General features: G+C 36.2%; 2 protein-coding genes across 4 annotated transcripts; both read left to right on the top strand.

The window, feature by feature from the left end:
• The first annotated feature begins 4,389 nt into the window (after positions 1-4,389).
• On the top strand, positions 4,390-6,362 carry LOC113355223 (UPF0261 protein mll9388-like). The gene is made up of 4 exons (XM_026598043.1): positions 4,390-4,565; positions 4,688-5,353; positions 5,440-5,643; positions 5,733-6,362. The coding sequence occupies exons 1-4, from the start codon at positions 4,419-4,421 to the stop codon at positions 6,024-6,026; spliced, it is 1,311 nt and encodes a 436-aa protein (XP_026453828.1). The 5' UTR covers positions 4,390-4,418; the 3' UTR covers positions 6,027-6,362.
• An 11,603-nt stretch (positions 6,363-17,965) lies between these two features.
• Positions 17,966-21,832, top strand: LOC113360884 (pentatricopeptide repeat-containing protein At3g22470, mitochondrial-like). 3 transcript variants are annotated; one of them, XM_026604316.1, is made up of 4 exons: positions 17,966-19,213; positions 19,283-20,072; positions 20,326-20,489; positions 21,063-21,832. In XM_026604316.1, exons 1-2 carry the CDS (start codon positions 18,199-18,201, stop codon positions 19,987-19,989), a joined length of 1,722 nt encoding a protein of 573 aa, XP_026460101.1. In that variant the 5' UTR covers positions 17,966-18,198; the 3' UTR covers positions 19,990-20,072; positions 20,326-20,489; positions 21,063-21,832. The 3 variants fall into 3 exon arrangements, with proteins under 3 accessions (XP_026460101.1, XP_026460102.1, XP_026460100.1); XM_026604317.1 differs by having other exon boundaries at positions 19,301-20,072; XM_026604315.1 differs by having other exon boundaries at positions 17,966-20,072.
• Positions 21,833-26,790: the final 4,958 nt, after the last annotated feature.

A 26,790-nucleotide genomic window follows, 5' to 3' on the forward strand; every position in this document is an offset into this window, starting at 1 on the left:
GTCTCTAAAGGAGCGTGTAGAATTTATATAAGGAAATTTCAGAAGCTGTAAACGCGTGAAGAAAAAAATCAGGGAAGAAAACATTCCCGAGTTATGGCCTGGATGAAGAATATTTTCGGCGTTTTTAGAGATGATTTTCTTCGCCTGTCGAGTATATAAAGAGTTCTGGGATGTTAGAGAAAGGTTATGGAGAGAATTGGGAGCAGTTTAGGACATTAGAGAGCCGGAAAAATCATAGTTGCGGAGGTTAGTTTGCTGCTGGTGAAGAACAAACGAAGAACATAAGACGCACATTTATCTGTGGTTTAGAACAGTCGTAATTGCTACTGTAACTATTGATTTTGTAACAAATATAAGTGTTACAAACCCGGTTTTATTATTTCATCTCCATTTTCATCTTTGTAAACACCCTTTGAGCAATAAAAATGAATTTTAAACGTGTTTTCAATATGCGGAGCTAGAACCCATCACTGGGATGACGGAGGAAGCTGTTTTTCACCCATGTGGTAATTCTATTTAATTCCTTTATGACTATTTGCACTATTATAATTGATTTATGATTTTTCTTGATTATTTGTGATTTCATTTGATGTCGCATGCTTAGTCTTAGGTACTTTTGATGCGCCATGCTTGTGATTTACATATAATTCTTTATAAAATCTACCTTGGCAAAGATTTAGAGTCGATGTTTGTTATTTTATGAGCTTTAATTGTCCGGAATTAATAGTTGAAGTGCATGAATGTGAGAATTGGTGGAATCCCGAGTCCCAGTAACTCTCTTCATCTTGTGACAATATTTTGTATATATATTTTTCTTTTATTTTAGTTTATTAATTCTTAAAAACAATCTCATTAAGTCCGAGGGAACGACAACTCTATTTACCACTATAAAAATTCGATCAACACCCCACCCCACCCTCATCATCATTTTATTTTTCAATTTGATTGTTCTTTTGTGCTTGTCCATTCCCGTATGGGAATTTAATAGTTCATGATCCCTTTTCTTGTCATTATGATCCACTGATTATATATTAATGATCATTATTGTTGAGTATATATGCATTTGAGATTGTGCACAGAGTTATTAGGGTCGAAAGGACTAACACATGATCAAATATTTAAGTTTTACCAGTTGTTAATTAATCGTTTTAGATGTGATCACTAATATAAACCGATCTTCATTTGAATCAAACAACTGAAAATTTTTGATTTTTTTTGTCGGAAATACAACCTAGAATAGGTTTACGTTCATGCATTTTTAAACGGATTCTGGGTAGTGTTTTCGAAATTAGTAGAGGACTTACAGAATCGGTTTAAGTAAGCGTAGATATAATTCGATTCTAACAATCAGATTCTTTTGAGTCACATATAAACCTATTGTGACCTTTTCATAAGATTTTTTTTTCATTCATTTCATATCTACTCCTTTTCGTAGGAATCACTGATGCACTTAGCACGTGCATCAATCCTTTGAACCGTTAGGTGACCCTTGTGGACGAGTTATAGTCTCACGAGGGTTTACATAGAGGTCTACCCCAAAAAACTACACAAAAACTTTTAAAACCATCAATCTTTGTCGGAGGAGTCCGAGTCCGATTCACCCACCATAAAGTTCGGGCCATACTCCAGAATTTTGGATACCATAAAGTGATAGCTTGCACCGAATGTGAATGCTTCTCCCTTTTCCTCCAAGTAGCGTGCTTTCACGACTTCATCCTACAAAAACACAACACAAACTTACTTAGTGGTGTTTCATTGGAAGATAAAACAACATGGATTACATAAAATAATCCACAAAAATACTTACAAATTGTTCAATGGACAAGCTAAAGTGGCTAACCTTCAAAATCCTATGTTGGATAGCTATATAAGCAAGTATCGCATTTTCGATGACTTGGTTCTTAGCATGGATTTGTTGAACAGTTCTTCCATTAGGATTTCCACAAATGTTGCCTATATCTGTTATATACCTTTGTTCAAAAGGTTTCGGCATTTACCCTTACAGAGTACTGATTTTTAGTTCGAGTTTTGGCGTACCATGCTTTGGTGATGGATAAATCTTTATTTGCATCAAACGATTCTATTGTTGTATGTAGAGGTAGAGTTAGAAAGATTAGATTATGATATGAGCTTTGGAGAATATATGTATATAGGTATGTGTTGTTTGTGGAGGTATGGAGTGAGACGCAATAAAATGAGCAATTTTGGGGAAAATATGGCGCAAGGATGATCTTTCTATATATAGACAAAGGCCCCAACGAATTTTTTTTTTGTTAAAAAAAGTGAAATAATTTGGAACAATCGGTCTTCTCGAAGATCCATAAAATCCGATTGTGTTTTTATGCCACCAAGAATCGGTCTTTATTGCTGTCAACATAAACCGATTAAAGACATGTAAAAAGTTTGAATTTTTACCGACACTAATCGGTTTATATATATGCAATTGTGATCCAATTCTAGCTTGAAAAAGATACAAAAAAAACAGTATTTCTAAGACATGAAGAATTGGATTATACTCACCCCACACATAAACCATTTCCCTAATGACCTAGACAATCGGCTTGTGGTGACATATCAAGTAGCCCTATTGTTGGCATGTGTTTGGGTAACAAAAATATTGAGCATTCAAAAACTTGTTTGATACCCATAAGATTATAATTAAAATTTTAAGTGCATTAAGTTCAAACCAGAATCAACCGAAATATAAACCTTAACCATCCCAAAAGAGTGTTAAAAACTTAAACAACCAAGTCTTAAAACCTTAAACTTTTAATACCTAAAACTTAAACTTATAAATCATGTAACACCAGCATCAGGAGCAGCAACACCAGGAGCATTTGCAGCAGCAGCATCTGGAGCAGCAGCACCACCACCAGCACCAACATCAAGAGAAGAAGCTTCTACATCAGGTATGACTTGATATTCAGCCATTTCTTCAAACATACCTTCCAAATGTCTGTGGCGATCCCTCTCAGCTGAAATCAAATCCCTCATTCCCCTCGCGAGCCTGATGACTTCATGGAGCTCTTCCAGTGCAAGCTTGTCTACCAGTGCCAGGGCTTCCTCCAGACGGGTCTCACGCCCATATGCAAACTTGTATATGCTCCTTTGTGGCACGGGTTGTGGTTCCCAGTGATTGTCCTCATGGGTGAGATATCAAGAGTAAAATGCTAGGTGGCCGAAGTTCATATCTACAAAAAAAAAAAAAAAAATCAAGTTAACAATCGTTACATAATTAAACACATGTAATCTGATTCTCAACAGCAAAACACACAGAAATGTCAAACATAAACGATCGATTTATGTAATACATATATAAAAACCTGCTATGAAATGGAATCTGAGGAGACAATTCCACAATCGTTGCATTAAGAAGCAAATAAAATTCGATTGTGGAAACTTAGATTTCAAAAAAAATAAAATAAAAAAAATAATAGTACCCAGAATCGACTTATGCTAATGCACTTATAAACCGATTCTGGTGATGTCTTTTTATATCCCGATTTCGGACCCAGAATCGGTCGATGTTAATTATCATATAAACTGATTACTCTGCATGCTCTTCAAGGCCGAAGAACAAAACCCAGAGTCGGTTTATGCCATATGTCAATATAAATCGATTCTGGATAAGATCAGATATTTTGATTTTCAATAATCGTAATTTTAAACATGTAAATCAATGAAGAAATGCGAATACGAGAACGGGTTGATGAAGATTTACCTTTTTCTAGTTTGGATCGAAAAAAAATAATACTAATATATTTGAAAAGGGATAAATACACACTCTATGTATAAAGATAACACTAAGATATTTAAAAATGAGAATTGTATTTAATCAATCTGGGTCGCATTTATTCACTGTCTTAAAAAATCGTAAAATTAGTAAACAAGTTTTAGCATGCTGTGCTCGTGGGTTTCATAGAGTAATCGAGAGAAGAGCGAGTAGATTTACACAAATCACGGAACAATTACATTGCTAGCAACAAAGTTTCATAAGTCTGTCTAGCTAATATACGACCTAATCAAAATCCTAATCAATTTAATTCAAATAAATATAAACACTAGCGTGTTTGAGTTATGTATTCCAGCAGATTTCCATAATTCAAACACTCAATAACAATTATCATTGTACATTTCTTTTTGTTTTTTTGAAGCATTATCATTGTACATTATCACATACATCCATCATCTTCACCGGCAAAACATCATCCTATCCAATCAAGTCAAAGAAATAAAAAAATTTATCTTAACAAGTTTAATGCAAATAAATGTGATTGGATTGTATATAGTCCACCAGGCTGCGTCATAAACGTGCGGGACACACACCTTTACAGGAAGATTAAAAGTCCACCATCAAGCTGGTGGATATATATAGCTATATGGATGTCTTAGCATTTACACAAATAATTCAAGTGAAAATGGGGGATGATAATAAGGTTCTGCGAGTTTTCTGCATTGCAACAGCTGATACCAAGTTAGAAGAACTTCTTTTTTTGTCTGATTCAGTACAGTCTAATCTTGACATATTTTGCAAAAACAACCAATGTGATGATCACTCATTTGAAGTACGTACGTTCATTTCTTTCTTTTTTTTGTTACTTTTTGATGAGACCAAATTCTATAGAAAGCTACGTGCTTCGGCTTCAAAAAAAATGCTAAAAATGTTGTGTTTTTGTGAAAATCTCAGATTCAAGTGACGGTTGTGGATGTTTCAGCTGATACGCACACAAAGGACGCCGTGAGCTTTAAGAATTTTCCATATGTAACAAGAGAAGAAATTTTGTCTAATTACAAGCAACACGATGAAACTTTTGAAGAAACTGATCTTCCTAATGATAGAGGTGAAGCAGTTGCTGTTATGAGTAAATCACTCAAAAATTTCCTTAAGAAAACTCTTGACGATCAACTTCTTGCCGGAGCTATTGGTCTAGGAGGCACCGGAGGGACATCGTTACTATCAAACGCTTTGAGAGAACTTCCTGTTGGAATTCCAAAGTTCATTATATCAACTGTTGCTAGTGGTCATACTAGCCATTATATCGGTACATCGGATTTGATCTTACTCCCATCCGTGATAGATATATGCGGGATTAACAGCATAAGCCGTGTCGTGTTTTGTAACGCTGGTGCCGCTTTTGCTGGAATGGTGGCCGGGAGAATTTTCGGACTTAAAAATACTTCTAATGTGACTAAAAAACTCACTGTTGGTATAACTATGGCTGGTATTACTAATCCATGTGTAAATGTTGTAAAAGAAAGATTAGAGAAATTAGGCTTCGAAACACTGGTTTTTCATGCCACTGGTGTTGGTGGTAGAGCCATGGAGGATCTGGTTAGAAGTGGATACATACAGGTATTTAATTAATACTAGCTAGTCACTTGTTAGTTTGAGTCACAATTCACTTGACCTATTAGTCTTTATTTATTTTTTTGTTTTAGGCTATAATGGATATCACAACCACTGAAGTTGCAGATTATCTAGTGGGAGGTATTATGGGATGTGACAGTTCCCGCTTTGACGCTGGTCTAGAGACGGGGGTGCCTTTGGTTCTAAGTGTAGGGGCGTTAGATGTATCGACATTCAGAGCTGAACAAGTACCTTCCTTGTTTAATCAAAGGAACTTGCTTATGCACAATGAGCAGGTAAACACAGATTACAAATACCCATGGCCGGACTCCAGTTCTGGGAATAGATGACATGATTGAAAATGAAGTTTATGTTTCATTTGCAGATTACGGCCATGCGGACCACTGCAGAGGAAAGCAAGAGATTTGCTTCTTTTATAGCTGAGAAGCTGAACAAAGCATCGTCAAAGATACGTATTTGTTTGCCAGAGAAGGGTATATCTTCGTTGGACTCACCAGGGAAACCCTTTTATGACCCTGTTGCCACTACGACTCTCATCGATGAAATTCTGAATCTAGTTGTCACAAACGATGATCTCCAGGTGAAGAAGTGTCCTTATCATATTAACGATCGCGAATTCGCCGACGTGTTGGTCGACTCCTTGTTGCAGATATTGTAGCCAGCCTATGAATGATTCCATCCCTGAATATATAAAAAAAACCATTCCAAATGTGGACACTATTATAAGACCCCGGTGGGGAACCAGTACGTTTAAGGTCATGGTAATCGCGACTCGCGAGACTATCATCGTCATTCTTTGTTTCACCCATTCTGTCGCTGTGTATAATTAAGTAATGAAACGCTTCATTTTGGAGTTGATTTGCCTCAAATACGTACAGGTTAATTTATTTTGCTGGTTATAGTTTGGTTGAAGGTTGTACTCTTCTGCCTTTTGCTGTTTAGGGAATGTCCTCTTGGGGTTGTCTCTTTTATCCGCCTTTCATACACTAAATACAAAATACAGATAGTCATAATGTTTGAGATATCAATTTGGTTGAAAGATATGTTTAATTATTTACGAGTTCTTGGGCGACAATATAACTGGAGGAGCTCATTCTTTAACTTGGATGACATCTTGTTGTTGCATCGAGCCGCGAGTACCTTAATTGCAACTATGCAGTTAATCCACTTATTCATGAAAATCAAAGTCTCATATCCCGTCTGCCACTAACGTTATTAGGTGATGATACCAATAATCTGAGTATACTATCTTGCATGTCTTGCACGTAATACATATTGCATATTTACTTTTTTTTTTTTTTTTTTTTTTTTTTTTTTTTTTTTTGAAAGGGATTACATATTTGTGAGATACTGGGTTAGGTAACCCAAAATGTTGTAAAATTAGTATCAAAGAAATGAATCTTTGTAGAAAAGTTCAAAGATTTAGAAGGCACCTTTCTTGTGGACTTCTGATAAGATAAAGCTGATTTCATGACATGATCAGCGGCTTAAATTTTTGAGGATTTTGCGTGTCCCGGTGTCTGTTTTATATGGTGTCAAGCGTCAAAATCTTGTGTTAGCGTGTAGTGTTTTCCCATCAGTTTTAGACATTCTATCACCGACGCCATTACAATTAATTCTTAATTATGGAAAGTCCAGAGGAAGCTGATCCTCTTAGTTAATCCCTTATTTTGGTAGTATTATTTAGGTGGGAGGAAAAGACAGATCCATTAAAAGATGATGGTTAGAAAGTTGCAATAATTTCCTTAAGGACCTTCCACCCTCCATAATAAGGACCTTCCACCTTCCTTTAATATGGTTGATGGTTGGAAAGTCGCATTGATTTTCTCAAAGGGTTCTACAGAAACATGAGGAGATTTGGTGGTTTGTTTCTTCGTTGGCAGATGGATATTGGTTTACCTAAGTTGCTCAAGCCTTTCGTGTGTGATTTGACATTGGAGATCTTACGTGCTAGAGCAAGGCTCTATTTACATCTTTACAGACTTTTCTTTAATTATCAGAGCACTAATCTCCGTTTGTACCCTTCTCAAAGGCGTGGAGGATATATGGATGTTTCCATACATAGATGACTTATTGTAAAAGCCAACATGGCTTATGTTGAAGGTCCAAATATGGTTAATTGTGGAAATCCTAAACAATGTTTATTGTGGAAGCTCAGTATGTTAAGAAGCAAAGCAAGGCAAATGGTATACGTACGTTACATTGGAAAGTGGTATGCGCTTAAAGCCCCGCTAGGGATTAGTATTTTTTTTTACAAAATTATTTTGTACCAACCTGTAACATTGGTATCAAAAGTGCTTTTCCCGGAAGCACTTAAAATCTATCCAGATAATGTTTTTAAATCGCGACTCACGAAGTGATTCTTTTTCCATTTTTAAGTACGAATCGTAAGAATCCTATCACAAGTAGGAGGTCTCAGGTTTTATAATCAAGGAAAAATTTAACAAAACTAGTGATAAAACACCTAGGTGACCAACTTTGTGGTACAAAAAATCCATCTATATTATTTTTAATAAATTAAAACAATTTCATAAAAAAGTGGCACAAAAACCCTAGGTCAAATAATAATGAGCAAATTTAGTTTTGTCTACTTAAAAAAAACCCAAACATATCCTTTTAGCTTTTCTTCTTTTTTTTTTCTTCTTCTTTCGTCTCCTTCTCCCCACCACCATCACTACCGGCAGCAATAAGAGATCTCTACACCAGCAGAAATTTTATGCTCCCCCGACCACACTACTGCGCCTCCGTATCTCACCACTACCACCACCCTCCTCTGCCTCCTTCAATTCCTTAACCATCAACACCATTACCACCACCACCCCTAACCTTAATTAAAACCCTAACCATAGTTTCATTTTCAAATTCAGAAGAAAACACAGGTGGATCTGGTGATGTTTTGATATTTCTGTAAGATTAGATGAATAAATTGTTGAAATTAGGGTTGCGATTGTAACTTCAATTGAAGAACAGGGATGGGTTGGTGACGAATTGATGATTGAGATCGATTTTTAAGGAAGAGATGACGGAGTGGTGATGTCAAATTTGATAACCTAATTTGTCTCACCTGCGATAGCGGTAAGAAATCACAAATTTCTTGTAATTTTTTGTTAAATTTTTGTCAAATTTGTTGGTGGAATTAGCCTGTGAGGGATCTAATTTGATGATCTTTTTTTGGTCGAAGACTTTATGATTTTCGAACTAATTTTTCATTTGAAGTTTGACAAGGATCTGTATATTATTGAATGTGTACATGGATCTGTACTGAAATTTTTCTGAATCAAATTTGGTTGGTTACATTTAAGCCAAGGATTAGATGTGGATACAGAGGAGAATGAAAATTTTAAGGTGGAAGCATTTATTTGAAATGGTAGATAACATTATAATCAAGGAACCAAATGTGAAATTGAAATGGAAATGCTAATTTCACAAAACTAGGATGAGTCTTTTGGTTGTTGTTTGATGGTGGTAGTGATTGGTTGATATGATTCTGCGGTGGATTGAGTTGTCGATCGACAAGAAGAGATGTTGAACTGAAATGGGTTTTGTTGTGTTGGTTTTTAATAGATTTGATTGTTTGTTTTGTTCCTAGGTTATGACTGAGATGGATTTGTTGATGGCAGTGGTGACTGTAAGCTAAACTGAACTGCAGGTGATGGATTAGGATGCATATGGAACTGGGTAATAAGTCTGTTCATAATCATGGCGGCAGTGGCGGCGGAGGTGGTGGTGAGATAGCAAATATGAAATAGGTGGTAAGACATAAAAATCTTGCTCAAATTGTTGCTTGTATCAAATAGTATCTTGAGAAAGATGTTGTTGCTGGTGAGCTTGTCTCTAATCTGCTTGAAATTAGTCGTGCCCATCTAAATGAAAAGTTTGTAGTTTTCTTTTTGAATGAAAATTAAGTTTATTTGGGTTTAGGATTGATTGGGGTTTCACATTTTGACTGACCAGAAACTGTCTTTTGACAAATTTGAGTTCAAGCTAGATATCAAAACCTCCTTTGGATATTTAGTATCGATTGGATACCGGCACGCTTGTGGAACAAGGTCCGAAGAGTCACTTTTCCACATTGGAGCAACTCTTGGCATGGGAGAAGAAGCTATACCAGGAAGTTAAGGTATGCAGAATTGTACTGCTTGTTTGTGACACAAAATTGAGAACCACTAGACTAGGATATTGAACATTGAATTCATTATAAATTGGAAATTTGACCTTTGATAATTCATATTTTAATTTGCGTGTGAAGCCATTAGGTGTCTTGTTGAGTTTCAATGTAACGTGGAGCATTAGTCTTAGTCTTAGTGATTGCTTATATGTGTTATATGTTGCTTGATTTTTAGGCTCTTGAAGGGGAAAATATTGAGCATGAGAAGAAGTTATCAACATTGCAATCTTTGGAATATAGGGGAATTGGAGAAGCTAAATTGGACAAGACAAAAAGCATCTGTAAAGAAGCTGCAGTCAATGATTTTGGTAACATCACAGATGTGTCCACTACTTCATATGTTATCGTCCAAGTTAGGGACACTGAGCTTATTCAACTAGTTGAATATGCCACGTGTAACTCAATTCTCCTTGTTCAATTTTTTCTTTAATCTACATGCTGCCAGTGTCAGGAAGTTGCTTGCATCTTAATTGTTTAGTGTTTGTAGCCTATCCAACCTTGAAACTAAATAAATCTCATGCTTAAGAATTTCATTTGTCACAATATGCATGACTTTCGCCCGATTATACTCTCCTAGATGTCCTGATATCTTTGTTCTTGTTTGGTTATCAACTCTGTATATGTTGACCTACGTTCGTAGCTAGTAAAATGCGATGTAATCAACAATGGATGTTTGATTTGTGTTGATATTCACAAAACTCACATCAGACTTCGAACTTGTCTACAGCTTGTTCATTAACCATGTGCTAAGTAATAAGAAATTGCGTATTTATGCCATAAAATTATGAAATGCAAGTTCATGTACATGTGGAGGTCAATGAATCAATAACATGCAGGTTCATGTACATGTGCAGTTGAATTATGACGAAACCAATTATGGTTTCATCTTATTTATGATGAAACCAATTATGGTTTCATCGTATTTATGATGAAACCAAAATTGGTTCCATCTATCAATGAACATGTATAATACCTCTTATAATTTTTCTTACAGTTGAATTCTCACGAAACCAATTATGGTTTCATCTTATTTATGATGAAACCAAAATCGGTTTCATCGTATTTTTGGGAGGTGGTGGTGGTGGGCGGTCGTAGTGCTGGTTTTGGTCGGCGGTGGTCGAAAGTGGTGGTGCTGGCTGGTAGGGTGGCTGGTATTGGTGGTGCAATTACGTAGTATCGGTGGTGGTGGTGGTGGTGGTCGGAGGTGGTGGCGGTGGTGGTCGACAATGGTGGTGCTGGATGGTAGGGTGGCTGGCAGTGGTGGTGCAATTGCGCAGTATCGGTGGCGGCGGGGGGTGGGTCGGTGGCGGGGCGGTGGCGGTGGGGTGGAGGGGGAGTGGTGGTCGTGGTGGCGGCGGTGGGCGGAGGTGTCGGTGGTGGTCGGTGGGCGGTGGCGGAGGTGGTTGGGGTGTGGTCGGTGGCGGCGGTGGCGGAAGGTGGCGTTGGCGGTGGTCGGAGGTGGTAGCGGTGGCGGCGGTGGTCGGAGGTGGTGACGGTGGTTATCGGTGGAGGCGGCGGTCGGTGGTGGAAGGTGGCGGTGCTTATTGGTGGTTGTTTATTTCTTGTTGGGGGTGACAATATAATAAGAATTAAAGTGGGGTTGATTTTTGTTTTTGTTGGGATGATTTAAACTAGAAGGGTAATATAGACAATTTATATTAAATGGAGTTTTTGTGAATAATTTGTTTTGTTGGAGTTTTTATATATGGATAGTGACACCTTTGGGGTTATAACTCGCGGACCGAAAATTTAAAGACACTAGATTTAGCTTGGCTTTAGTCAAGACTCATAGACTTGAATTGACTGATCTGAGTATTATGTGAAATAAGTTACACATGCGATTTGACTCGATTTCCAATCATTTGAGACCAACGTAGTTAATATCGGATTTTGATTATCAGTAAAATCTCGATTCCAAAATTTTTGCTTATAATTATTATATCAAATGTTTCTCACATGTACACGTAACACCTATTAGTATATAAAACTAATACTTATTTTCTAAAATACTACCAAATAAATTCAGGATATCACCAAAAACCCGATATTTGAATGAAACAAACAAAATCTACAAATAAAATCAAAATTGCAAATCTTTTTTTGATCGACAAGTCAGAATTTTTAATCTCAAACCTAAAAGAGTTGTTGATTTTGATGTAAATTTTCAGAATTGCAAAGCTCAAAACTTAAGAGAGTGAAAAAATAATTGCATACAAAGATGGAAACTAGGACATCGAGACATGAAATTAAGATGGAACCCATAGAATATAAGCAACAGTTGGAAACTTTATAATAATATTTTATTTTATTTTGGTTTTGGTTTTTTCTTTTAATTTCCCCACCCTAATATCGTCCATCTCGGTCATTTCGGCTAATCCGTCTCGGACCATTTCGGTCGAGACTATCCGACAAATACCGTGTCAGGGATATAACATGCATGTCTCTTCTTGTGTGAGTGCAGAAACTGGTGTTATCAACGATATCTTGACCCTCATGAGAGATTGGCTACATTGGTTGACATGACCTGTGACTCGTTTTAGTCTAGAAATAATGTACCCATGAGTAACTTATCAAGGAATTTATGGACCCACTTGTTTTTTTACTCCAAATCCCATATATATATATATATATATATATATATATATATATATATATATATATATATATATACAATTTTAAGATTGTTAGGGCAATGCAAAATAATACATGGACTTTAACACAATTTTTTTTTATGAATCCTAGGAATCTTAACTGAGTTACCAAACATACGAGGGATTTACATGAATCCCAGAATTTGTAATCTCATGGGATTATAAATTCTTGGAAATTGTGAATTCTGCAAACAAGCCCACCAGAAGTTTATCTATCAAGATGAAACCAAAATCTTTTTCCATTAAAGTCTAAATAAAAGAAAGGAAAAATTGGTACTTTAAGAAAATTTCACTTTTCTAGACCAAAAAGTTCGAGATTGAAACCCCGGCGACCTGCATTAACCAAATTTTCATAGCCTGACTAATAAAAATTACAGACACCCCTAAATTTTAACTATGAGATTATTGTAATCAATCGGGATATCTTTGAAAATGTATACTTCAATTAAATATTTAACAAATGAAATTCAAGAAAATAATAGAGACCCCGAGAATTCATACATGAAACAATGTAAAAAGAAAGGGTTTCTCAAACATTGTTACCCCGGAGTAGTTTGATTGGTCAGAGATGTACGTTTTGGTGGAAGGAGATTAAGAGAACATGGAAAGAAGATTGCGCGGAAGTATATTCTTGGATTTAAGATTTTTTCTCTCCGCAATCTATCTCCCGTTCTCAATTTTATTTCTGATTTTAGTTTGCTCCAAAATGGGGAATTAGAGTTTTCAAATCCACTCATCCTATCAGATGTGAGAGAGAAAATTAATTGTTCAATTTTATGGGAATGTAGGTTTGTTATTTTCAGTTGATCAAATTTCTCCTTTTTGATTTTGATTTTGAGATGGGATGAAGAAAATATGTAATGTTTTTTTCTCAATTGAATTATGCGATCGATCGTAGTCGTGAAGTTATCAATTGGGAGGAAAAATCAGGACTGGTCTTTATCTTGCCTAACTTACCGAAGCTTCGTTTTGTAATAATAGTACAAATAAATATGCAGAAAAGTATACTTAGCTAGGTGTCACACCTGCAAATGCTCCAAGCAAATTTTTTGCGCAACTATGACCCGGAAATACAGCGGTTCAGTGATCTCTTATCACCCACTCGTATTTCATCCTTATAAGTTTGCACCTATGCAAACACCCAACTTCACTGATTTATCCAATGAGTGACTTACTTAGATTTTCTCTTTACCAATAATGTAGCCCATACTACAAAGGGGTTAATGCCATGATTATGCAACACAGAAATTGGGAAGTAGTCTTGAATCAACTGAACACATAGACAATTCTAATCCAACAAACTATATTTCATTATCTTAAGGGGGAGATTATAAAATCATGTCCAACCGATGGATTTACAAGCTTATTCTCTAAACTTACAACAAAAACACACTCTACTACAATGTGGTTCCTTTACACATGAAGACTTGCACTTTTAAAGGTTCTCTGGTCTATTTATAATGCCAAGAACCAGGGCAAATCCGTATGCAACTCAGTTGCACGCCCTATGGACATCCATTTGTCCAGAGGCAGTTCCCCTAACGGCCACCCTTCTTTTTTAACTGCTAACTTTAGTGTTGGCTTGCATAATTGCGCCACACATGTCTTGGACGGTTAGGATATGCCAAACTCGGTTATAAAGCCACTTTATAACCATCTTTAACTTGTACTCTTACTCTGGCATGCGTGTGATGCACACACACTCGTAACTGACAGCTTGAACTCAAATCCGACAATCATTGAACTGTATTAAACTTGGCCTTACCAATGTTCGGCAATGATTGTGCAACTCTCAACTTGGCCTCTGCCAAGTATTCCGCAATGGTTATGCTTCACTCAATCTTGGCCTCTATCAAGTATTCAACAATGGTTGAGCTACATTTATCCCAGCTACGTTTTTAGCTTATTTGGATGCCAACATCCAAATACCATTCCAATTGAGTCTTGGATTGCTTAGTTCAACTTCATACTTCATATGCATGACTTGCATTCTTTTTTCTTGAGTAATTGACACCAATGGCGCATTTGGAAACGCTATTGTTGCATATATATTGTCCAAGCCTTGGCCAATGCTTGGGAAAATGCCGGAGTCATTCCATGACTTGCATTTCATCCTTTATTCCTTCCTTGAGATGGACCAACTCTGAATACGGATATGCAACACTATCACATAGTATTGCATGTGCCAAGTAGCCTTTCTTGTCTCAGCCATGTTGGCGCTACATTGTCGCATTGTGCATCTCCATCATCCAGGCTACAATTTCAATATTGCGCAATCAATGTGGAACACTGTTGGGACCGTTCATAGACCTCGCAGCTCCATCATCCAGCTTTTAAGTTTTGGCTATCTGCAATGGTTATCCTTATTTCTGCAGCTTCCAATAGGCTGTTGCAGGCTCTCTTCCACATTGCTTTTTGCTGAAGACAATGTTTTGTTATGCAGACATAGGGTATACTTGGGAATGTAGGATTTGCGTCTGCAAAAATTTTGGTTTGCAGTAATCAATCCAAATCTATGGAGGATTGGCTTGTAATGGCGTAATTGTACATGGATTTTTATTTTTAATATAACGTTTTCTATAAAAAAAATAAAAAAATAAAAAATAAATAATTATGCTATTGATTTTAAGCGGATGCACACATGACAGCCGGACTCTTTAGGATATTATTATAAAGGTTTGACCTCTACCTCCTCCTATTAGACTAAGTCATGTGGGCTAGATTTGGGAACTAGATTTGCCAAAAACCGTTGCAGATTGAAAACAACAACAACGTTGTCTATTTGTTAACACTACTTCTCTATCTAGATATATTTCGCATGTTAACTAGTAGCGAGATAGTTTCGCTGAATGGTTCAATGCAGCCAAAATCACCTTTTCGCGGAATGGTTCAGTGCAGATTGATTTATTTTTTGATCCGACGGCTGAGATGGTTGCGTTGTTCTATTTAGCGCAACCTATTTATACTTTTCGTTGTTCCATTCAACACATCTAATTTTTGTTGTTCCATTCAGCGCATCTAGATGCTACATTAAAATTACCATAGGGAAAATTAGGCGCAGGCCCAAAAAAAATAATATTCTCATTGTCAGACCCACAATTAATTTGAGGTACCGTGACACCCATAATTATTTACGTGACACCCATAATTATATGAAATTATTAAAAATGTCTGCATGATGGATTATGCATCCGCATGACGGGTTATGCATCAGGGGTATAATTGGCAACGCAACCTGGATATAACATATCTAAAAATCCGCGCCTTGGAATTTTACAAATTTTATATCGTTGGAAATCTTTTTAAGAGAGATACGCAACGAGTACAAACAACAATATCAAATTTTTGTTTTTCACGAAAAAATCGGAGGTGATCATCATTTTAGGCAAAATTTTCGAAAACTGACTACATAACCATTACGCAGCCACCAAAAAAGATGCATAACACATTATGCAGACGCATAACGGATTATGCAACCATTTTCTCGACTGCATAACCATTATGCAGCCACCAAAAAAGATGCATAACACATTCTGCAGACGCATAACAAAGTTATGCATCTATAACAAGTTATGTAACCATTGTTTTGGTTGATTTTAGTGCGTACATAAAAAATTGATGCATAATGCAGTATGCATCCATATTTACGGATGCATATCAAGTTATGCATCTATTTTCTCGATGCATAAATGATTGTGCAACAATTTTCACGACGCATAATGCATTATGCAGTCATATTTTCGGATGCATAACAGGTTATGCATCCATTTTCACGACTGCATAACATGTTATGTAGATATTATTGTAGGTGCATGACAAGTTATGCAACCTTATTTTTTGTTGGTTTCAATACTAAGAAAAACCTAGCTGCATAATGTGTTATGCAACCGTTTTCTGGACTACATAACATGTTATGTAGATATTATTGTAGGTGCATGACAAGTTATGCAACCTTATTTTTTGTTGGTTTCAATACTAAGAAAAAAGTAGCTGCATAACGTGTTATGCAACCGTTTTCTGGACTGCATAACAAGTTATGCAAAAAAAAAAAATGCAGAACGTGTTATGCAACCAATTTCGAGAATGCATAACAAGTTATGCAACAAATTTTTTAGATGCATAACCTGATATGCAACAAATGCACGTCACACGCACACCAAACCCATTTACACTTCCATGTCTTTTTCCTTGCCACTACAGCATCCTTTTAGCTCCATTTTATTTTAAATGCATAACCCATTGAAATCAACATCAACACCACCATTCCTAACTCACTTCACCGATCCATTCATCAATCCATTTGTTCATAGCTCAATCATGACAGCAACCACCATTCCAAATGCAGCATCTCATACGTTGTAATCTCTTTACATGTGACACTCGAGTACATTCTTTTGTCAAATGAGTGAATGACGAACATTCTTGGCCTCTGTGACAAAAAAGTAAACCAAACACGAGCTCCATGACAATTCACTCTTCATACAACTCATAGTATCTTGAAAACTCTACCCAAAGTCCAATAGACTCGTACTCATTCTCTGTTTCTTCTTTCTGGTCTCCCAAACTACATCCACGAACCATTCAGACCTAAGAGCTAGCCGTTGTTGTAACCTGGTTGCACACAAGCCACTCAGGCATTTTCTCGAACATGTTGTTTGCATTGTATATCAAGGCTTGCTGGTAAACTTTCGGTTCGATGTCCTCTCGGATATTATACTACCGGAATCAGTCTGGTTTCTAATGGTTGGTAATCGGTTATACAGAGTAAAAATCACCCTTACCAAACTCTTGATATGAAATTCTTCGCCTCATTGCCAATAAACTCTTGTCTTGAATGTGAGTGACGATGTATGAAATCACAATGACCGTGTACATAATTCGACTGGGCCTCCGTAGTTTAATTATCATCGATGTCTCTTTTGCTCTCCCTATAAAAAAAAACTAGGAATTCTGAGTTACATAATGTTACTGGCCCTCACGGTTTATAATAACGAAACATCAACTGAAGTATCTAGATTCTAGACTTGTGCAGTGTGTAATGGATGACTAGTCCAACTTCCTAATCCTGTTAACCTACTGGAGAAACTAAAGAAAGATCTGATAAAAACTCAAAACAAACTAAAAGATAAAAGTAAAATCTAAGCATCATTAGAAAAAGTTAAACTAAACTACATAATTGAAGATTGATATGAGCAGTAGGACCCCAATAATGGAAAACCAGTAAACAATCTTACATTAATTCGATCGAAATCAAACAAAAATCACTGAAAGAAAATACCATGAGTTGAAATCGATAAAACCTAGAGAGGATATTATTCTTCATTTCCAGATGACATCAAGATGATGAACAGATTTCAAGATGACGAAAACGAAATAAACCATGAAAGATCTCGATCCCTCAGTTGCAATCTCTCAAGAAAATCACCCGAAAAAAATAAGAAATAAACGAGAAGACACCGATTGTAAACGAAAACATAATTTTAACAAATATGGGTCTCTGAGAAATTGGGTGCGCACGTGAAGTTTTACGCGTGTGGGTTTTTCGGTGAAAAAAAATATGAAAACTGGGTGTGACCGTAGTTTTTACATTACCATATACGACTTAGCTGCCGATATAGATGCTAGATTAGAACCCATACGACTTGGCCTTGGGAGAGTTGTAACTTTTACCCCTATTAGCCGGGTGCATAAATTTGTACCCTAGGAAGTAGGATTAACAATTTTCGGTCACTTCGCAAATTTATGCGGCGTATCAGATTTTAGATTGCCCAGCCGAGTTTTGAGTTGCAATGACGGTTTGGTCATGTTGGAGATTTTGGGTCAAGGGGAGACATTTCCCGGTTAGGGTTTATGGTTTAAACACCGTCGGGTTGTGTGTGCCTCCCTTTCTTCTAAAACCTTAAATTCAAAAGCATTGCTGCACTACCAAATAATTTTCCATAGCTAACTGAACAATGTGAAAATATACCTTAAACTTCTTCCTCATCCCCCACACAAACAGAGAAAAAACCATGATTCTTTTCATCAGAAATGTAAGTTTCAGCCATTCTTTGTTACACAAAGCTCATCCTTTGATTCTAATCACAACCGGTAGAAGTTACGTATCTCATAGTAAAACTCAACTTGAAGTTCTAGTCTTTGATCAATGCAAGTCTGGTCAAATCAAGAAACTTGAAGATGCATTGGGTTTCTTCGATAAAATGGTTTCAGTGAAACCATTACCATCAACTGAAACATTTAACCAACTATTAATTTCAGTATCGAAAATTAGATGCTGTGTTGATGCATTTGAGATGTATAGGAGGATGAAACTGGTTGGAATTCAACCTAATGTATTTACAGCTAACATTTTGATTAATTGTTGCTGTCAATTAAGTCGGTTGGATTGTGCATTCAGTTTGTTTGGTGAAATGCTTAAGAGGGGTTTTGAAATTGATATTATAACTTTCACTTCTCTGATCAAAGGGTTGTGCTTGCAAGGGAAAGTTTGTCTTGCTCTTGAAGTGTTTGAGAAAATGATCGAAATGGGAATTAGACCGAATGTCGTTACTTGTGGAACTGTAATTAGTGGGCTTTGTAGAATTGGTGAAGTAGGTAGTGCGCTTGAGTTGCAAAAGAAGATGGGTAGATGGAACTGCAAGCCTGATATTGTTTCATATGGTGCAATCATAGATAGTCTATGCAAAAGAGGGTCAGTGAATGAGGCTTTAAATCTCTTTTCCCGAATGATAAAAGATCAGGGAATTGTCCCAAGCGTTATTGTTTATAGCTCTTTGATCAGCGGACTTTGCAATTCAGATCGGCTGAGTGAGGCTCTGCGACTCTTTTATAACATGTCTGGTCGAGGCATTGCTGCAGATGCGATCATTTATAGTTCTCTAATTCATGGTATCAGCAAACGTGGATTGTGGAAGGAAGCGAAGACATTTTTTGATGAAATGGTGGATAGAGGGATCTCCCCAACAGTAGTAACATATAGCATACTAGTAGATTCTCTGTCCAAAGAAGGGAAGATGAGAGAAGCAGGTGACTTATTTGAAGAAATGATTAGCTTAGGCAAAGAACCTAATGCACTTACTTATAACTCAATGATAGGTGGTCTGTGTTTGACAGGTAAGCTTGACGAAGCGCATAGATTGTTTGATTCAATGGTGGATAAGGGCCTTGAACATGACGAACACAGCTTCACTGTGTTGATCAATGGGTATTGCAAGAACTTTAGGTTGCATGATGCTCTGCAGCTCTTCAAGAAAATGAAACAAAATGGATTAAAACCAACACAAGTTACTTACAGTACACTAGTGAATGGACTATGTCGCGCTGGAAGAATTAGGAATGCACAAAGCCTGTTTGATGAGATGCAATCTGTTGGTATATCTCCAAATATAGTCACATATGGTGCCTTACTGGATGGCCTTTGCAAGAATGGATACATTGATGAAGCAGTTGATTTATTTCAATCTCTGGAAGGTATGGGGTTTAAATATAATATTCGAATTTATAGTTTAGTTATTGATGGCTTGTGCAAGGCTGGTAAATTTGAAGATGCAAAAAGATTGTTTGATGATCTCCCAAACAGAGCACTAGTTCCTAACGTTATAACATATACCATATTGATCAGTGGCACGTGTAAAGAAGGTATGCTATTTGAGGCCGAAAAATTACTGTTTGAAATGGAAAAGAATGGTTGCATGCCAAATGCTGTCACGTATAAAACTCTTATTAAAGGTTTTCTTGAAGCCAAAGATTTCAAGAAAGCTAAAGAGCTTCTTCAGAAAATGAGGGAAAAAAACTTTCACTGAGCAAGGCCACTTCTCATACTTTGAATGACTGCACTGTGTAGTCCTCCATATGAAGTATTAGCTTGCTTCCTTCCTAACAACAGGTACCGACCATTTATGAGTTTTCAGCAATACGCATGTTTTACTTCTGCTTGATTTTGATTTATTCCAATGAGAAAGAACAAAATTATCAAATTTTGATAAAATACCCATATTCTGAAATGTTGATTAGTCATGGATGGATTTAACGTGGATGTATTTAACATTTTTGAGAACTGGGAGTATTTGGTTAGCAGTGTGGATGAATTTAAATAAGAGACTTTACCGTCACATTTGTGTTTTTGTTTTGACGTGCAGGTAAATGGTCAAGAAGTTCACAAACATTATGCATGCTTATAATACATTGCTAAATTCAAAGTCATGGCGTTACTATTTTGGAAGAGGTGCTTTCTGGATATTCCACTTTCTAAATATCGCATCAGGGAAGGCCAAGGATAAAAAGATTTTCATGGGTCTGGCTGGTACTTGTTTGCACACTCATTTTTTTATGTTTTTTGTTGTACACAATTGCGTTTTGGTAACATTTCACATTCAGTAAGAACTCATTGATGATTAGCGTCGTTCTAGGTCACCTAATATATCAAAGAAACTTGGCAAAATTATACAATGGGGCTGATTAAGTTGTCAAATGAGAATAAGGGTTGGAAACCTCCAGGATGCTGATAGTTTTGGACCATTCGGTGGTTTCTGCTTTTCTTAATTTTGGCAGCCTTAGATTTTATATCTTCACTAGTCTTAGATTTCTCTTCTACCTTATTGAGGAATATGAACGTTTTGGCTATTTCTGCTTGTAGTTTGTCATTTATCCTCCAATGAGTTTGGATTTCCATTAGTCTTTTGCATTCCTCTTAGTTTGCTTTGCAGGTGTTATAAGGGGATATCCAAATTAAATTTGGTAGTTTTTTTGCTATAAGACTTGAGATGGAACTTGATGGTTATTATTCACTATTTAAGATTGTACTGGACATCAAAATCTGTGTTTCAAAGAGACCATGTTGTACTGTGAAAAATACTGATACTTTTTGGTGTTACAGGGTCTTCTGTAGGGGCCTTCAAGACTGGGAAGTAAGTGCTCTATCACAAGGGAAGCCAAGATTCTGTGAGAAGAGTTAGTGGTGACAAATTCTACAGGACGTAAATGAAGAATTTATAGTGTTTGTTGAGAAAGAGCTCAACATAATGGATGCTAATGTTGAAGAGGAATCAACTCAACGACTGGAAGACCAAAACACATGAAAGGTCACAGAGACTAGGAATTCATAATGATCCTGGCAACCAAAGTAGCATTAAAGATTGCCAGATTGAAGCCACTCTCTCACAAATGTTGACAAAGGAATCGGGACCTTACTAAACTCTCACTGCAATTGTGTTTTCTGAACAGTGAAAATGTCAAGTATGTTAGATGGGCTACAAGTTCATTATTAGGGATCAAGAAGTTAGTGGATATTTACAAGGCAACTCATTTTTCCTGCAGTCACACTTTCATCATGAAACTCAATCTTGTTGCAGCATTTCTGAAGGCGAATCGATACTGTTTAAGGTCATCGTGTTGGCATCAAATATGGTTCTAAATGCTGACATCGCTCAGGGAGACAACAGTTTTCTGTTCATAGGTTCGTGTTAGTTCTCACAATTGTCAGTCAGTGAAGGGGTTAATCAAGGTACACCAGATTGAACATGGAGTTAGGCCACCGAGAGTATTAGTGGGCTGATGTCTGATGCTGGGTTTCATGTTAGGAAACAAGTGGGGGTTTTCGATGGAAGTCCTCACATATGCGCTTGGGGCATTATGATTTTTCCTCTCAAAATAAATTACACTGTACTCTTTTTTTTTTTTCATTTTCATTTCATTCAACCCTGTGTGATTCTCTGTTGTTTTCTCATTTCGATGATTTTTTTTCTTTTCGATTATTCCAAGACTTCAGTTATTATGATGGATCTAATTCAAGAAGGTACTATCATGAGCATAAAAAAATATTTGTACTAATGATTTTTGTATTAAAATTTTCATTAGTATTCTCATTACGTAATTAATGAAAAAGATTTTTAAAAGACTTTGGGTTATTAAATAAATACTCTGATAAATTGGGGATACTTTAAAAAAAGGAAAGAATTTTAAAAGACTTTCGGTTATTAAAGAAACTAGATTTTGTGCCCGTGCTACGCCCGGGCAGTTTCTCAAACTTGGCTCACCAATTCAATCTACAACTAGAAACTACAAATACAGTGCGTCAATGCCTCTTTTTTTACTTTTTATTTGGTAAAGCTTGACGCTTTGCCTCGCCCGTCCTTCTATGATTCGGTAAAGCTCGGCTTCGCCTCGCCCCATTCTGATTTGATCTGGTAAAGCTCGGCTTCACCTCGCCCCAGTCCCGATTTGATTTGGTAAAGCTCGGCTTCACCTCGCCCCAGTCCCGATTTGATTTGGTATAGCTCGGCTTCGCCTCGCCCCAGTCCCGATTTGACGTGGTAAAGCTCGGCTTCGCCTCGCCCAGTGATAACAAATTAACTTTACCTGAAATGTCTTTCCAAAAGACTTCATTTTCATCTGGAATAGCTTGCACTGATGGCCAGACTCCTACACATCCAATATAGTTTCATGCAATATAAGTGCAACTTATAGAAATAACAATAGATCAAGATTAATAACCTGGTTTTCTCTTGACTTTATTTATCAACTCCACTTAGTTGTAATTCAGTTTTCCATGAGAACACGTCTTCATTCAGATTCAACTTGAACAACCTAACTCAAAAGTAAATGATGTCGTCTCCATCTGGAAGAATAAAAGCCAGCTTTGATTCTTCAATTCAGTACCCAACCAAATTATAACACTCATTGCTATCTAAGATGTGGTCTTGTCTCTTTTCGTCTCCCTACATTAAGATATGCATTTTGTTTATGTTAGTACCTGGAAGGATACTACTGTTAAGATACGCATTTTCTTTACGTTAGTAACGGGAAGGAATGAAAGCAAACACAGTAAGGAAACAATTAAATCATAAGCTTAACAATCAAATTAAAAAAAGAAGAAAATGGTTAAATATCCCAACAAAATATTCAAAAGGTTCATAGTAATAGAGAGTACCACGAAATGCAGATATAAAATCAACTAAACTTCTAAAGGTTCTGAACAAAGTTGGTCATAGACATCTACAACCAACAATTAATAAGTATACTACAAAAATATTTCTGAAAATGAACCATATTATCCGTCTTGTTGCTTCAATTGTTTTCTGGCTGTTGTGCATCTTTGGAGTGCCACATCCATGGCTCAAGTCCGGAGTCCGTGACTTGTTTATTGTCATTGAGATCATTTTTGTGAGTGATATTCTTGGGATGAGAACTGCAGTTGTCCCTGTTTGTCGCCCGGTATTGTTGCATCATTTAAATTTTCTCCACAGAGTCCATCACGTGTTGCTATATTGCGTGGCATCAAAACTGGAAATATCACCTTTACTTGCAAGTTAAATGGTGGCAAATTCATTGGATTCAATGCATTTAACCTTTCATCTCATATTCCCCGTCGACCCATTCTCCAAATCCTAGGCCACCTTATCTGCGACTGCGACTATGTAAGAGCCTTGTAAGATCTACGATTTAATAATGAAAATGAAAGTTACAGATGAAGGAAAGCCTTGTAAGATCTACAATTTAATTATGAACATTAATTCGCAGTTTAACTTATACCCATGCGTGTGTCATCCCGAATAATAATTGAGCACTAAGTCAAGAAAGTTTTTAAAAAAAAGAAAAACAAGCTCAAAAGAACAATTTAGTCCAAGAATGCATACCTGGCACATCAAAAAACTGAGGAAAATTAATTTTGACATCAGAATTTACGAAAGATAGCTACATTAATACAAATCTAGGATTTCCTAGCTCTTTCAGTATGAACAAACTCATGAACAGTAAGAACAAACACATTTTTATATAGTAGCTCTATGTTTTATCACTTGGACATAAGGGTATAAAAATGACTACGCTCACCATTCAACGTAGGGGCTCCAATGACTTAGGATTTTAAAGGATTAGATGCATTATCTACCTATAGCCATATTCTACAGAGAAGAGATACCTAGGTTTCACTCTTTCAAGTCCTAAGAAAGAATAAGACACCATTTACCGGAGTGGTAGGCTGCTCTCTATAACAATAATAAGGGGAAGATCACCATCCCTGCAAAATCTTAAGTTAGTAAAGTTCAACAATCACAAATTGCATATGACGAATGACAGTAGTGCTGTTGCAGATTCTAATCCTACAAATCTTTCTGTAGCAATAAAGAGAAATGACAGACCCTGGCAAGGAACCAAAGGATATAAGTGGTTAGGATAAATTTGCTTATAGAATCACGGCTGCATCAATGATATCTGTATGTGAATAAAGCAATCCTTCAAATGTTGCTGCAGGAGCCTGCATATGTATAAGTTTACTTAAATGTATTTCAACTAATATACACACCATAATTCAGTTGGCTGGAATTGCAAAAATGAGATAAGCTAACTTAAAATTAGGAAGAAAGTCAAAAATACCATTGTTGCAATCTATAGTCCACCGCACTCTTAAAGCTTCAATTTTTTTCTTGCAAAACTGATCCAAGAAAGTAATATCACATATTCTCTGGCTGATTCGGTTTGATAACTCGTGGATACAAAATCAAAAACAGTGAAAGGTTAATACTTGAGAAATACGAAATCAAAACAATATTACAAATAATATATAATCACACTAACCACGGAAACACCAGAGCATATGATCCAAAAGCCTACTTTTACCTGCAAAATACTGATAACATGGATTACAAACACTACAGCTTCATTCAAGTATGGCCAATCTTTAACTGTCCTAGAAAATTGTCATCCAAAACCTTCCACAACAGCAGATTTAATGCTTAAAAGTATGATAAACCACAAACCTGGAAGTCCTGGAAGTAAAACTCTAGTAAGGAAAAGAAACAATACCATTTCCTTTGCAATAATGGTAGCCGTCAATGCAAGATTTGGTATTGATCCGTATTCTGTGGGGTCATCCAAATCAGGGTTAGGAGCATGACATTGAATTGAAATAGGGAAAAATACCATTTAGTCCAAAAATGCACCAAAAAATATGGATTAGTCCACCTCGAGTTAACTAGGTATAGATTAGTCCAAAAGTTAGTTAAAATATGAAAAATACACAAATAACCTTCCTCATTTATAATTTACTCCAAATATTACACTTTTGTCCAAATTGACTTATGATGATGTCAACAACTTTAAATAATATAAAATTAATTAAAAAACTATTTATCTTTTGAACTGCTCGTCCGAAATTCACAAACTTTATATATTTGAAAAGTTCTTTCGAGATCTACAAAAAAATTACCCATATGACTATATAATTTTCAGTTTTAAATTTTTTTAAATTTACACTGGTGTACATCTATGTACACATCTACAAAAATCTAGAAAATCCAACACCCTTGGTAGCCAATAGCCGCTCTAGTCTACACAGACTAACAAAACTATCAACCACGCCAAGCTCTAGTTGATTAATAGCCGGATCTGCAGAGGTTGGATTAGCAGATAACCTTTTTTTTTTTTTTTGAAGCAAGCAGTTAACCTGCATCAAGGACAAAACGACAAAACATAAGAATTTGCAGCTTGAAAAAGAAGTAATTAGCCTTTGACCAACCACATAAGAGACAAAGCAAGAAAATGATTAAAGTAAAAAATTAGTCAGTTACTGACTTAAAAGACACAATCCCTTTGGGCCTAACTGCACAAACTTAATATCGCTGCAAAACTTCACAGTACAATGATTTATTAAACAATTGCAATTCTAATACTTATACTGAATAGGCAATATCTCCATGAGACGGGAAAATGGTGTACGACTATGAACACATCTACAAAAAAACTATAAAATACAACATCCATACCCATAGAACATCCCACATATCAGTGAGATAGGACAATGGTGTAAAACTATGCACACATCTACGGAAACCTAGAAATTACAACATCCATAACCATAGAACATGCCATATATCAATGCGACAGGACAATGTGCACAACTATGTACACATCACAAAAACCTAGAAAATACAATATCTTTACCCATAAAACATGTCGTATATCAATGAGACAGGACAATGTGCACAACTATGTACACATCACAAAAACCTAGAAAATACAATATACATACCCATAAAACAGGTCGTGTATCAATGAGACATGATAATGGTATACAACTATGTACACATCTACAAAATCCTAGAAAATCCAAGAATATTCCAAATATCAAAGAGACATGACAATGGTGTACAACGGGTAATCGATAGGTGTACAACTATGTACACATTAAGAATCAATAAGTGTATAACTATATACACATTAATAATCAATATGTGTACTCCTATGTGCACTTTAACAATTAACATGTGTACAGCTTTGTACACCCAATACATGTGTACAACTTTGATCACGCCTGCAAGGTTGAACATGTGTACCATTATGTGCACATTACCAATCAATATATGTACAATTATGTGTATATTAAGTATCATGTGTACCACTTTATGCACGTTAACAATTCAAAATCAAAATCTGCACAAACTTGTAAGGCAAGTTTTTAGAGGATTTTTCCAAGATCATAAATTTTAAAAACAATTTTGAATATAAATTGGTTACCCAGGTCAAATTATTGTGGTAAAAACATTTAAAAGCCTCCAATAAAATTATGGACATTGTATAGGTGGATTATCAATTAATATTTAATATCA

Source organism: Papaver somniferum, chromosome 3 (genome assembly GCF_003573695.1).
Source record: "Papaver somniferum cultivar HN1 chromosome 3, ASM357369v1, whole genome shotgun sequence".
Classification (NCBI taxonomy): domain Eukaryota; kingdom Viridiplantae; phylum Streptophyta; class Magnoliopsida; order Ranunculales; family Papaveraceae; genus Papaver; species Papaver somniferum.

Excerpts from the sequence above, each read along its gene's own strand:
- LOC113355223 (XM_026598043.1), top strand. The coding sequence starts at position 4,419 with ATGGGGGATGATAATAAGGTTCTGCGAGTTTTCTGCATTGCAACAGCT. Across the intron at positions 5,354-5,439 it reads TTAGAAGTGGATACATACAG|GCTATAATGGATATCACAAC; the intron begins GTATTTAATTAA and ends TTTTTGTTTTAG. Across the intron at positions 5,644-5,732 it reads TGCTTATGCACAATGAGCAG|ATTACGGCCATGCGGACCAC; the intron begins GTAAACACAGAT and ends TTTCATTTGCAG.
- LOC113360884 (XM_026604315.1), top strand. The coding sequence starts at position 18,199 with ATGATTCTTTTCATCAGAAATGTAAGTTTCAGCCATTCTTTGTTACAC.